The 13,902-nt window shown below is 37.6% G+C and overlaps 1 protein-coding gene across 5 annotated transcripts in view; it reads right to left on the bottom strand.

Moving 5' to 3' along the window:
* RBM39 (RNA binding motif protein 39) overlaps positions 1-13,366 on the bottom strand; it is a 29,486-nt gene extending 16,120 nt beyond the window's left edge. For 2 of the 5 annotated variants that reach the window (XM_079720177.1, XM_079720175.1), the window contains exons 1-7: positions 13,188-13,356; positions 12,504-12,567; positions 10,708-10,757; positions 5,875-6,069; positions 3,219-3,284; positions 3,069-3,122; positions 239-356 (exon numbers count right to left, since the gene is read on the bottom strand). In XM_079720177.1, coding sequence (XP_079576303.1) covers positions 239-356; positions 3,069-3,122; positions 3,219-3,284; positions 5,875-6,069; positions 10,708-10,757; positions 12,504-12,554 — 534 coding nt within the window. In that variant the 5' untranslated portion in view covers positions 12,555-12,567; positions 13,188-13,356. Of the gene's footprint in view, positions 1-238; positions 357-3,068; positions 3,123-3,218; positions 3,285-5,874; positions 6,070-10,703; positions 10,758-11,629; positions 11,689-12,204; positions 12,254-12,503; positions 12,568-13,187 lie in introns of those variants that run through there. The other 3 variants (XM_079720178.1, XM_079720176.1, XM_079720179.1) reach the window with 3 other exon arrangements.
* Between the last annotated feature and the right edge of the window lie 536 nt (positions 13,367-13,902).

Below are 13,902 nucleotides of genomic sequence, written 5' to 3' on the forward strand. Positions count from 1 at the left end.
ATTCCCTGGACTTCATCCAGTGGCTAAGACTCTCCACTCCCAATGCAGGGGGCCGGGTTAGATCCCTGGTCAGGGAACTAGATCCCACATGCCACAACTAAGTTTGCATGCTGTAATTAAGACCCGATGCAGCCAAACAAATAAATATTAAAAAAAAAAAAATCTGTCACACTGACAATTACTAAAATGTTGTTTGCAGTTTCTACTTAAATTAGCTCTGAAAATAGGCTTAGATTACCTTTCCTACTGTGGAGAAAAACTCTTCCAAATCCCTTGGCCGAATTCTTGCTGCCAGCTGCATGCAGAAAACGGTCCTTGCATCTCTTTCCTCAGGAGTCAGATTATCAATAGGCTCCCTAACCGGGGTAAAGAATATAGAATTAACTTTATAACTTATTCTTTTAAAATAACTTTTAATGTACATTTTCAGTAAACAGAATAAACTTTCCTGAAACCAATCTGTCACTACTCCCAAGCCCATTTTAACTATGATGTATATAAAATGTCCATAAAATAATTCTATGTGACTCAATGCCTTCAATATGATGATAATTTCTAAATGTCTCTTCTGATAGTATCTTACATTATCAGGACCAAAGTCCACTGGCCTCTCAGTCTTACAAATGGTATTCTCTACAGGATAATAAAGGGCCAATCAGAAGCCTGAGAGTTTAATGATAGTCACAAGTAATAACCCCTGAGTCCATACTAATGTTGGACTGGTCCAAATTAGTAGAAAGGATGGTTCCCCAAAAGGAAATCATAAAATAAAATTAAGTTTCATAATCACAAATGACAAACTTTAGAGTAAAACCCCAAGTGATGAAAACTATTTGACTCTAAGAATTTTTTTCACAAACTGAGATATAGATACATGGAATACTGAGGCAGCTGTTTATCAGAATTAGATCAGTCTTACTAAGACTCTACAAATTCAGTACCCAAATACTTGATGGTTATAGAATACAGAGACAGTAACAATTAGCAAGTCAAAAATGAAAAGCAAGAGATTATCTAGCCAAATAACAATAGTGGGATTTAATTTAGTCATGCTTACAAATAAATGGTGTACACTTCTAAATTTACAGAGGAAACTATAAGTGCCCAAATATGTGAGGAAAGTAAAAGAGCACAATAGATAAATTTAACTTAATGAATGTCAAGGAAAAATAACAATGTCTACTGACATTATTATAAATGATTCTACTAAGATTAAAGTTCTAAGTAAATCCTTAAAAATGTAAGCATAACCCTGCTCTCTTAACCATGTTCTGGACATTCTCCGGAAGAACTTTACAAAACTCACGTTACATCCCCTTAAGAAATCTGCAAGTAATTTTAAACCTATTACCATAAAACAGAGGTACAAAGCTGCCTATATCCAAAGAATGAGAACTAAACGGGAGTTTTCCCATGAAAGAAAACTAAATATTAAACAAAAACTCAGTATCTGTTACAAAGACTATTTCAACTACTTTCCCACAAGAAGTTATTTCAATAACTTAAAATTTATTAACTCCAAAGGTGAGTCAAGTCTAAAGTTTTCTACAGCTACCATTAAAAAACTTTAGACAGATTGCCAACAAACACACGAAAGAATGCTCAACATCATTAATCATTAGAGAAATGCAAATCAAAACTACAATGAGATATCATCTCACACCAGTCAGAATGGCCATCATCAAAAAATCTAGAAACAATAAATGCTCGAGAGGGTGTGGAGAAAAGGGAACACTCTAGCACTGCTGGTGGGAATGTAAATTGATACAGCCACTATGGAAAACAGTATGGAGGTTCCTTAAAAAACTACAAATAGAACTACCATGACCCAGCAATCCCACTACTGGGCATATACCCTGAGAAAACCATAATTCAAAGAGTCATGTACCACAATGTTCAATGCAGCTCTATTTACAATAGCCAGGAGATGGAAGCAACGTAAGTGTCCATCATCCGATGAATGGATAAAGAAGATGTGGCACATATATACAATGGAATATACTCAGCCATAAAAAGAAACGAAACTGAGTTATTTGTAGGGAGGTGGATGGACCTAGAGTCTGTCATACAGAGTGAAGTAAGTCAGAAAGAGAAAAACAAATACTGTATGCTAACACATATATATGGAATCTAAGGGAAAAAAAAAAGGTCATGAAGAACCTAGGGGTAAGACGGGAATAAAGACACAGACCTACCAGAGAATGGACTTGAGGCTATGGGGAGGGGGAAGGGAAAGCTGTGACAAAGTGAGAGAGTGGCATGGACATATATACACTACCAAATGTAAAATAGATAGCTAGTGGGAAGCAGCTGCATGGCACAGGGAGATCAGCTCGGTGCTTTGTGACCACCTAGAGGGGTGGGACAGGGAGGGTGTGAGGGAGGGAGACGCAAGAGGGAAGAGCTATGGGAATATATGTATACGTATAACTGATTCACTTTCTTATAAAGCAGAAACTAACACACCATTGTAAAGCAATTATACTCCAATAAAGATGTTAAAAAAATATATAGCTATCCTAAAAGGGAAATAAAAGCACATGTAACATCTACACATTAAAGTGGTAATTTCTGCTCCGTTCTTCTCACATGCAAGTTATTGAAAACTTAGAAATTCACATTAATAATACTAGAATTGGACATCCCTGGTGGCGAGTGGTTAAGAATCCGCCTGCCAATGCGGGGGACATGGGTTCGAGCCCTGGTCCGGGAAGATCCCACATGCCACAGAGTAACTAAGCCCGTGCGCCACAACTACTGAAGCCCTCGCGCCTAGAGGCCGTGCTCCGCAACGAGAGGCCACTGTGATGAGAAGCCCGTGCACCACAACGAAGAGTAGCCCCCGCTCGCTGCGACTAGAGAAAGCCCACGTGCAGCAACGAAGACCCAACTCAGCTAAAAATAATTAACTAAGTCTTTTAAAAATTAATAATGCTAGAACTGCAAAACGAATCAAGACTTAATATGATCCAAATTACTGTATGTCATTAAATTTAGCAGTAGCAGAAGTTGTAAAAACTTTATAAAAGCTAAAAGTACAAAACAAAGGAAATAGGGAAAACAGTTACCTCACTGGGCTCTTGTCTTTTCTGAATGGACTTTTGCTTCGGGAGCGTCGTCTGCTGCAAAGTTAAAAAGTTTCAAAAGTTACCCAAACAAGTACACCACATTAGTTCCTTGAAAAACAATTTAAACAATTCAGAAGTATGTTTAAAAACCTTAATTTGATGCTATGAGGCAACCCAATCTTTCCTCGGATGGCACTGTTAAATTTTGGTCCGGAGCTAAAAAGGAAACACAAAATTACACTAGTTACAGGGTTAGGGTCTTGCTCAGATCGCGTTCATGCGCTCTCCAGCAAGCTTAACATTGTTTAGGCTGCTTGTTTTCCACCTCAATTATGAAGAGGAAATAAAGAGACTTTTTATTCTCTTAACTCTATCCCAGGCAAACTGCTCTTACAGTTATCCATCTGGACCACTGAGAGGTGCCAAGACCAAAGGTTACAGCCTCAAATTTTTTAATATTCTGAAAATGCTCAATTTTCAGTCTAGTTCTCTTTAACTACATATTTATGAATACATTCCTGAGATTTAGGGGGAAAAAAAAAAGACCCAAAGTGAAAATTATCCTGAACTTCCCTCACACCAGGACTAACTATAATTAACAATTTGGTGTGCATCTTTGCAGATCCTTCCTAAGGAATACACATGTGCTCATATATACATACATATACGATATTCAGTTATGTCTTCTTGTTTGAGGAACTTTTTTTCTTCTTCAGGCCACACCGCGTGGCTTGTGGGATCTTAGTTCCTCAACCAGGGATCGAACCCAGGCCCCAGGCAGTGAAAGCGCAGAGTCCTAACCAGGGAATTCCCTTGAGGAGTTTCTTTTAAAATATAAAGGAACTAATTCTTTCCATAATCATGAAACTCCAACTTTTTCATTTGACAGTAAGTCTCCAAGACTGCATATAAGCATACGTAGCATGTCACACACTTCAGTTCTTTTTGACAAAATAGTCCATAGTAAAGATGTGAAGGAAGTTCATCAATCCCTCAGGAAAATTCTTTTTTCGGGACTTGACATATTAAAGGAGTGTTTTCGAAAAAGATCACAAAAGTTAACTTTTTAAAAAGCTTTATTCTGTAGTCTAAAATATTCTAAAAAGGCCCAGTAGTTTATGGCCCTTTTATTTTGAAAGACCAAACTAAGTTAAAAGGTCAGATCAGATGTCCCTTAGTGCTCATCCTGCTATCCTTTACCAGATGGGTAGCAAAATGAAAATATAAATATATGGTGGTCTTCAATCCACATTTGGATTTGTTTTCATGGACTCTACATGCACGTATAACACCCAAGCAGTTCCAAATAAAATTGTATTAAATGGGTCCTTTGCAAAGCACACTAAAAGTGATCATTAAGAATATATATTTACTGGATAAATAAGAGTCTATAAGCTATTTTCTTTCCCCTTCAATTATAAAAGTTTCAGTTACTGCCTTGGTAGTTAAAAATCACCTGAAACCAAACATAAGAACCAAGTGAGTTTAAGTCAGACCAAAAGCACAGGCTGACTTCCAGTATTCATCACTGATCAGAGATAATAATATTCAGAATTTATTAAAGTAATCCTTCCCCCCTATTTAGTTCATTCTGGTAAAAAAGAATGCAGTAAATTTTGATAAATTGGACAAAAAGCAAGTATTTTCTAATAAAGCACTCAGACTTAACATTGCGGTCCTTTTTAAGCTGTTAAAAAGTTTATAAAATAATCAGCTAAGAGGACCTTAGAGAACAAGAAGTGGAATCCTTTTTATTGAAAAACCTGAATCAGAACTCCAAGTGTTACTAACTTTATTGGCTTCAAATAACACCAAAACATTTCATCAATAGCAGTATTGTGGGTGCTCTCATTTACATTCTCTTCTCATTCAAGACTCTAATAGCCTGTCAGTGGTTACCTTCTTCTTAAAAGATGAGAAAACTAAAGCTTAAGAATGCTTCTTACAGTGTTTAACCAACTTAAAGAGCCAAGGCTCTGATTCAGGACTGTTGTCTTTGAATTCAATCTTAAACCATTCAAGTTTTAACGTTAAAGCTGTTAATTTTAACATATCCCAGTTTACAACAGTATATTTACTAACAGGAAAGAACATCATAAATCACTAGGGACTATTAGACTGAACTGCTTAAAGAGTTGCAAGAAGGCTCTTTCCAAAGTCATTAATACATTTTAGCTTTTTAAAAATTACTATTAACGAAACATTTCCAACATGTTTAACCACATCAGAATTTCCATAGGGATTCAACCTTCAAAAGCAGTTTTAGTGCGTTCTTACTATTAAAACACTTTAAATACAAAGATCTGCGATCATTATCAAGAAGCATGCACTAAATTCACAACTGGTCTGTCATTTCAGCTGAAAACAGCCACACAGACAAGGTTGTTAACTATGTATTTGACTGACTGTACATATTTGCAATTTGTATCCATCTGAGCTTTAAAAACTTTATGTTCAGTAAAGGATACTGTGATAGCTCACAAACCTTTAAGCTTTCACTATTTGGCACTATAATATCAAATCTTTGTTTAAAAAGCACTTTAGTGCTTTAGTTTGAATTGGCACACAGTAATATTTTTAGATGGAGTAACAAAATGTTCTGCATGCCTAGTAAAACAAACATCATGCATCTGTCCACACATTGCATTTCTACTGGACTTTTCAATGCCAAAATCCTTATTTAATACTTTTTAACTGATCATATTGAAAAATAAAATTCCACAATTCAAGTCACTCCAGTTACGCTGCTCTCTGGATACCCAGAAAAATCTCTCAAACCAATATCATCATAATTATAGTTACATACTAAGGACTTCTGTAGCGGCCTCTGAATCTGCGATCTCGACTTCTTGAACGACTCCGTCTCCTTTCTTTGCTTCTACTTCGCTTCCTTTCACGGCTTTTGCTCTTTTTCCTTTCTCTATCTCTACTTCGCTTCCGTTCCTTACTTTTGCTTCTTTTTCGTTCATGACTACGACTTCTGCTCTTGCTTTTTTTCCTCCTGAGAAGAAAAAATTCACCATTATCTTGCTGATTTAAGAATCTGCAAAAATATACTTCCTTTTATGGTCAGATATATTTTGCTATATTTACTATCATACAATGATACATAATAATCACTTATGGAAAAATAATTCCTAGGTAAGGCAAACAACACCCCACCTTCGCCTTCTACTACTGAAAATTAGCAGCCAGTTGACAATGAATCATTTGAGTGAGAGGGACTATAATGATCTTTCTTGAGAGTCAGCTAGGGCTTTAACAAGGAGAGGACTTATTGGTAGGTATAAATAAAAACCTGAACTTTTAAATGTTTTTTTTTTTTTTGGCCATGCTGCACAGCATGCACGATATATCTTACGCTGACCAGGGATCGAACCCCATGCCCCCTGCAGTGGCAGCACAGAGTCCCAACCACTGGAGTACCAGGGAAGTCCCGTGAACTTTTAAATAAAGTCTATCATATCTGGCCAACTAAGTATAACTGTAATCCAAAACATATGGTAATAGAATCAAAGTTACAATAGAATACTTTAAGTATTAGTGTTGGATCATATAAAAAAGTTGCCATTAAATACACTAATTTCTCTTAAGTAAGCCAATTTTGACCCAATTTGCACATATGAATATTATATACTTTCAAAAGGCTATAGAGGCATCACTATTTCGGTTTTTATGGGCAAAATTATTACAAATAATGACAAAGGACAATAAAACTAATGCAGTAAAATGCAATCTGACACTCCTAGACTTCAATGTGACCACTTCAGACACTTTCTTTTTCAAGTTACAATGAGTACACCAGATATTGAAATAATGCCATTTTTATGCCAGTTTATACAAGCCTGTGGGGTACAACCAAAAGGAAGAATCAACACCTTTATAAATCTTTATAAATTCTCAAGCTCTGAAAGGTAAAAAAGCCAGTCAGTCGTGTATCTTCCTATTCATTTCTGTATTCCTCACAGCATACTACCCACTCATTCCATAATTTTTATAATCTGTACCTCTGTCATCACCCAAATTTTAGAGGTGCCTTCAGATATTTCAATATAAATTGAAAGACATTTCAAATTAAACTTATCCACTTAAATGTCATTTTGTAGTGGCTAAAAGATTATGAAACATTTTGACAACTACATCATTTGGAAATTGAATTAACTGTTTAGTCCTTATCAAAGCAAAGTTAGCACAAGAGCAATTGAAGTCTGCCTCAGAGAACCTGTAAGCAGGTCATCTTAGAGTGCATTGAAAATAGAAAATGAAGACACCCACCTTCTGGAATCTTGAAACCCACACTCCAATCACAAGGAGATGTAGAGCTTTCCAAGGAGGCAGAAACTTTGTCTAAAATTTCAAGATAATCCACCTGACTGTCAGAAATGTATATGCTAGGTAGCACATGACAGAAAATTAGGCTACACTCATTACTTATACAGACGTCATCAAAGCAATGCCCAGAAGGGCAACAGATAACATTCCAACTTTGTTGCCTAAAAACCTGAAACTATCTGTTAGACTAAAAAATTCTCTCAGATAGCTGTAATAAAAAATCCTAAATATTATCAATTAGGGGACAAAGTAAGGACTCCATCCCCCACAAAAAGGATAAATAAAATTTTGCTCTGCTCATAAATGGCCCATTGCAGAGAGGCAGCCAACCTCCCAAATTACCTCTTTTTAGGCCCAAAATTAATTGCGCCAAAGGAAAGGACTCGAAAATTGGAGAGCTAATTTCAACTTAAGGTCTTTCTAGGACTTTTTATAAATGAGTCCCCACCCACATCTGAAGGCAACCCCAGACAGGTAAAAAGACAGCAACATACTAAGACATTCAGAAATATAATCCTCTTTATAAAGCCCAGACAAAAATTTAAGGGTGCAAGAAAGCAGTGTACTTCTCTATAACAAGATGAAGCTTCAAAGAACATTTATTAAGTTAACTAAAGAAGGGTGATCAAAATCCACACTAATAGTCAAATCCTGTTACAACTTAAAAGGGACTTTCCAAAGTCTTTAGTGGCAGTGGAATTTTGTACTGAACATCATTGAAGTAAATGGTCCACTGGGCTGGGCCTTTGGACTTTTTGGTTATATGGCCTCTGCTGTAAAGGTGTTTTGCTATAACTGGATTTGACCTCTTCCATGTAAGAAGATCTAAATTTTAAATGCAAAGTACTCTGGAAAATAAGAAAAAAAATAGAAAAGTCATTTATTCCAAAATTTATAGATAATCCACACCACAGTAGCCAATATATTTCAACTGTGTCATTTATTGTTTTTTATCCTTTTTTGAGAAATTCCAAAGGAGCTTAACTGAATGGATGCTGGTTGAGACTTTGCAAAACTGGTTATACTAACAAATAATACTCCCATGAAGGCAAGCTCAGGTACTTAAAAAGGCATACTTTGAGGTCTTGCCAAGCTCAGGGGTACAGCTTTTCAGAAAGAAGGCTAAAAGACAACCAACTTGCGTTAATATTAAACTTAGTTCCTTTTACTATTACCTGAAATCAATTGAGTGTATGTACTGAGAATTACTATTTTTTAAAAGAAAACATTTACTTGTCAGTCAACTCTCAATTTCTCATAATGTGCATTTTCTTACTACCTTAAAACTACATCCCAATACTCAATGGCTTTTAAAAAACAATGAAGTTTTAGGATGAAAAATGCACATGGCACGTTCCTTTGGTTAAGAGACCTAATTTATACTAAAAACTAATACACAAGAACATTCTGCTTGTTTTATAATTTATGCCTAAATACAAAAAATTTTTTCTAGGTAACTTTCAAATTAATTTGAAAGATTAATTTCCTTCAGAAAAAAAAATGAATGAACAGTTACTGACTGACCAAGGGAGTCATTTATTTAATCAGCTTTAACTGAGAATGAGGAGAATGAGAAGTCTGACGGAGAAATAATTTGTACATTTAAAAAGACACTAGATAGCTGAAATTTTGAAAAGGTTCTTCCCTTAAACAACGAATCCTATGGCCAATTAAATTGTCCGTTCTTCTATTTAGTCCCATTGGACCCTTTACATTATAAATATAAACACCACTAAGTAAGCACCAGTCATTGAGAGCTTGATGCTAAATTTCCTTGTAAAAGACTTGTAGTCTTAATGAGCTTAGTTGTAGGATGATTAACAAATATAAACTGGAGATGGTATTAGTAGCAAGGAATGACATGTAAGAATGGTACAACAAAGAAGGCATGTGCCCTATAGTGTAGGTCCTCATTCTTTTGGCACTTAGAGTGAGATCTTTATCCATCCACTTGGCCTGATATCTAGAGATTGGATAATTTCAATTTATATGGTTACCCCTTCCTGGGTTTTCTTTTGATTACAGAATTGCAAATCACAACGATTAATTAGGAAACTTACTTTGGTAAAAGGTCTAAAATCAAAGGACGTTATACCACGCAAAGATTGGTTGACTGCCTCAAATTATAACAATTGAAGACTAAACCCAACCCAATACCCTTAACGTGATTAGTGAGGAACTATAACAGACTCCCACCCAAACAGAAAAAATACAGGACATGTCCTTCAAATTGTATCATTTTGATCCACTACTACAATATTCTAGGGGTAAGAATATCTGTGTAGCAAAACCTGGACAATCCAGTCTATGTCCTCATCTATTTTATGAAATTATATTAACCTACCTTACAAACTTGTGAAGATATTGAGGTAGTATATTATGAAGCACTTAGAGCTCTTAGAAGGAAGCGCCAAAAAGAACCAAATAAGTGGCTTATTCTACATCATTTTTCATTATGTATTATGGGGTCATGAACATGACAGAACGTTTGAGTATGACATCATGAAGGCTAAAAAAATGTCTTAATGCTTATAATACAGACCATGTGATGTTAAGACTCAATGATTTTAGAGCTGAAGGAAAACTCCAAGAACACGATCAAATTTTATAAAGTACATCTATTTAGACTTCTTATATACTATACTCTGTACTAGTCTGTATCAGAGTTCCTATTAAGGGTTACTTCTTTGACCTAAATGATACACATAAATATTCATAGTTTCTTGAAACTCCATTCTCACTATTAAGTCTATCAGAGTTTAAAAAGCTTAAGAGGACGAAAGCCATGTAAGAGGAACATTAAGAAGTACTTAAGTGTGCTATAACGTTACTACAAAAAGAACCTTTAGGAGCATGAATAATTCACAGCTCTGACTCCTTTAGTAATTTATGGCAAACAATACTTCTCCATAGCCTGGTTATTACCTTCTTCTTTCTAACCATCTTCAGTGGATATAATAGTTTTATTGATAACACTGATAAAATAATATTAAGCCGAAGTTAACAAATTTAAGACAAAAGACAAGCTCTAACACTAGAACTCTTATCCAGATTGTCATGGATGGACTTGGAGGTGAAGGTGTCCAAAAAGTCCCTGACACCAATTCCTGAAATTAAGGAAAGAGTCCATAGTTTTACATCCTCAAATAGTGTCTCATCCCAGAAGGTAAAGAACCTACTTTTCTAAAAAAGGCAAAGAAACCCTTCAGGAGAGAACCTTGGGTTTGATGCTTTAGCCACAGGAATACAACTTAAAATCTCAACCACATATAGCTCCCCCCAACCCAGGTCCCTTCTTAAAACTTACTTTTTGCTACGTTCTTCATGGCCGTTGGCACTGCTCAACTTGTTCTCATCCTAAGCAGGGTTGATAGAAGAACATCATGAGGACGAAGTGGTAACATTTCAAGTTGTCAAAGGGTAAAGGGAATAGGAATAAGAAAATACAAAACAATTTTTAAAACTAATTACTTATTTATAGTTTAACATGGAAGGCTATAAAAAAATTTAGATGGATATGTGTTTAACCACTTTGTTGCTTACAAATTAAGTCATCAAGATACAAAAATAAAAAGGCACATTAACACGTTAAATTTTATTTTCTTACATAGTTAGATAGTAAGTTATCCAGATTTACAGTGTTGAAGTGGTTAAGTAGAATTTCTATAAAACATGAATGAAGTCCTGTTTTGAGTTTTATTCCATGTGCTATGGCCCCTTTGGTCAGTACCATGGCTCTATTTCTGCCTAAGCCCCATGTGGCCATGCTAGCAGCCAGCCACTATCGATTTCCTGTGACCGATGCCATTCCTGAGATCTTCGCCCATTTCCGTTGGAGGGTTGGGACTGTAAGAGCTTGATGCCACCTCTGTCACACATCTCGCCCTGAAGCAAACAGGGATTCACACTGCTTTAGTAATGTTGACTCCCAAGAACCCAAGAAAGTCAATTAATAATCGACCAGTCCTACTTCCATACCTGTTTACATGGAATTACATCCATGTTAAACTAAGACAGAATCTTAACATTAAAATAGAAAGTAGTGCTTCAAGAGTCTAAGCATTACAAAACTACATACATTATTCAAAGCTTTAAAGAATTCATCCAAATTGGTACCACATGGTCGAGCTATACACTCCAAAACAAATGTATTATTTTTAAAAGGTTTAGCGCAATGTTTATTTTAAAGTTTGATCACATCAGTTATAGGAGTATAAGTGCTAACTTACAAAGCTTACAGTTTGTGACATCAGTGATAACGCATGCATACTGCTATTTTCACCACCAACTGGTGAAAGAATGAAAAGACACTTTTACTGTGATACTGAAATGGGTCAAAGACTGTATTATTAGTCAAAATAACTCCTTTGTAGTTTTTTGTGTGAAATATTATGACAGGGACTAATTAAAAATAAAACAATATGGAGAACAGTTAAACAGTCATCAAGTGACTCAAGTTGTGATAGTGCCTCTTTTGCTTTAAGAATTTTTTTTTATTCAGGGATCCAAGAATTTTAGTAATTTTTAACTGAGCAGATCATCACCTGCCTGTTTTAATATTGACTATTACCAGTCTTATGTATAGGATAAATTTTTAAATCTCACCCATTTCTTCTTGTAAGACTTGTCTTATTTAAAGATTTGCTTGCCACAGACTGGTTATGCTGTGTTATTCTTGGACCCCTGCTGCTTTCCCAAACCACTACATTCACCTTTTTGCTATACCAAACTGGAGCTGGTAATTCTTAGTTGAGTCATTTTACCTAGGGGACCACGGTACAGCGATAAGTCACTCAATTACTACCTTATGATTGACAGTTCACACTGGAATCAAAGGTGAATTCATGGGAGTAGAGGTGAGATATCGTTAGGCAAGTCTACAAAGAGAGATAGATGGGCATTTATTCATCACGCTGAAGTGAAACTACTGCACAATATTATTACATCAATAGCATATATTTACTTTTGTAAGTTACACTTAATGCATCTCTGATAAGATAAATCAAGAGGGCTCCGGGGAGGTTAGTTTACATTTCAGCAGTAGTTTCGTGAATAATGCTAAATTAAGAAATAGATAAACCTCACCGACTTGTTTTTTCTCACCTTCTTGTAAGGAGCCTCAAGCATTGCTTCAATATCAATATCGTCTGCCATTTTCTCTGAACGCCTAGATAAAGAATAAGAATGAAAAATTCAATGAATAAACAATTTTAAATTTTGCTAAATTTCCTTCTTACCGGACATATTCCAAAACTTCAGAGACGCCCCACAAAACGACTAAGGTGGGACGACGCACTTTAGTAGGCTTGACAATTAAACCTGAAATGTCCCCAAGACCGAACACGCTAAAGCAGATTAAGTATCCGATTTTTAAAAAGCCTGTAATGCCTCAAAAAACAACCCGAGAGCATCGAACGAAAGCGCCTCTTTCCGCGCAAAACCCCGCGCTGCCATTTTACGGGCAAAGGGAAACTCCCTCGGTTGGGAGGAGTTCGGTGCCAAGGCAGCGTTCGGCTGGCGCCATGTTGGGAGGTCGCGGTCGTCCCAGGCCTCGAAGGGACCGGTCGCCATCTGCCCGAGGCCTCTCTGGAGGCCATGCCACCCGAAAACCCTGAAATCCACCCGACCGGAAAAGAAGGGCGCGGTCTTCGAAATGAAGCCCATTTCTCGAAAACCTGCCCCCCCAACCCCGTCGCTTAAGATCACCTAAGGAGTGCCCCTCAACCCAGAAAAGAACCACACCTCAGAAAAGCCCTGCAAATACGGGGATCCGCGACGCCTCCTTACCTGTGCGGGCTTTCGGGGCCCCTGCGGTGCTCGTATTCGGAAAGAGGGGGGTTGCTACTGCCGCCGCTGTTGCTACTGTTAAGCCTCTAGGCCCAGGCCGCAGTACCACCCAGCCCAAATTTCGGGCTCCGAGGGCGGATAGGCCCAAGAGAATCTAAAAGAAACAATGGGATTAGAGGAGCCCGCGCGGGAGTTCAGGACGGCGGCTTCGGCAGCGGAGGATCCACCCCTGCGACAGCGTCGGCAAGCTCTCTGAAATGGCGGCCGCGGCTTCCCCGTACTAACATTCACCAACACACATACACACACACAAACACACGGGGCCTCACAGAGCCCGCAGCACGGGCTCTCGCGAGAAGCTGCTCTTAGTTTCAGTCCGGAGCAGCGGAAATATCGCGAGATCTAGGCATAGGGCCCAGCGACCGTGGCCTAATCTCGCGCAATGATTGCGCCACGGATATTCCCATCCCCCACTCAGGGAGGTGCTTTTGACTCCCCCTCCAGATTGGCGTCCACATCTCGCGAGATCGCGCAAGTTGCTAGCGCAAAGACAATTGGTACGCTTCCTGTCAATCTTCTAGAAAACTCACCGTTGAGTGGAGCATGGTGGTCACCGCCCCCTCATGGCGCCTCCCATCGGCTATCAGGAGGTTTCTCCCTCAGCTCTGACGGCTTTCCCCCCCTCCCGGGAGCCTCCCACCTAGATGTCTGTCAA

Source organism: Hyperoodon ampullatus, assembly GCF_949752795.1.
Source record: "Hyperoodon ampullatus genome assembly, chromosome: 14".
Lineage (NCBI taxonomy): Eukaryota > Metazoa > Chordata > Mammalia > Artiodactyla > Ziphiidae > Hyperoodon > Hyperoodon ampullatus.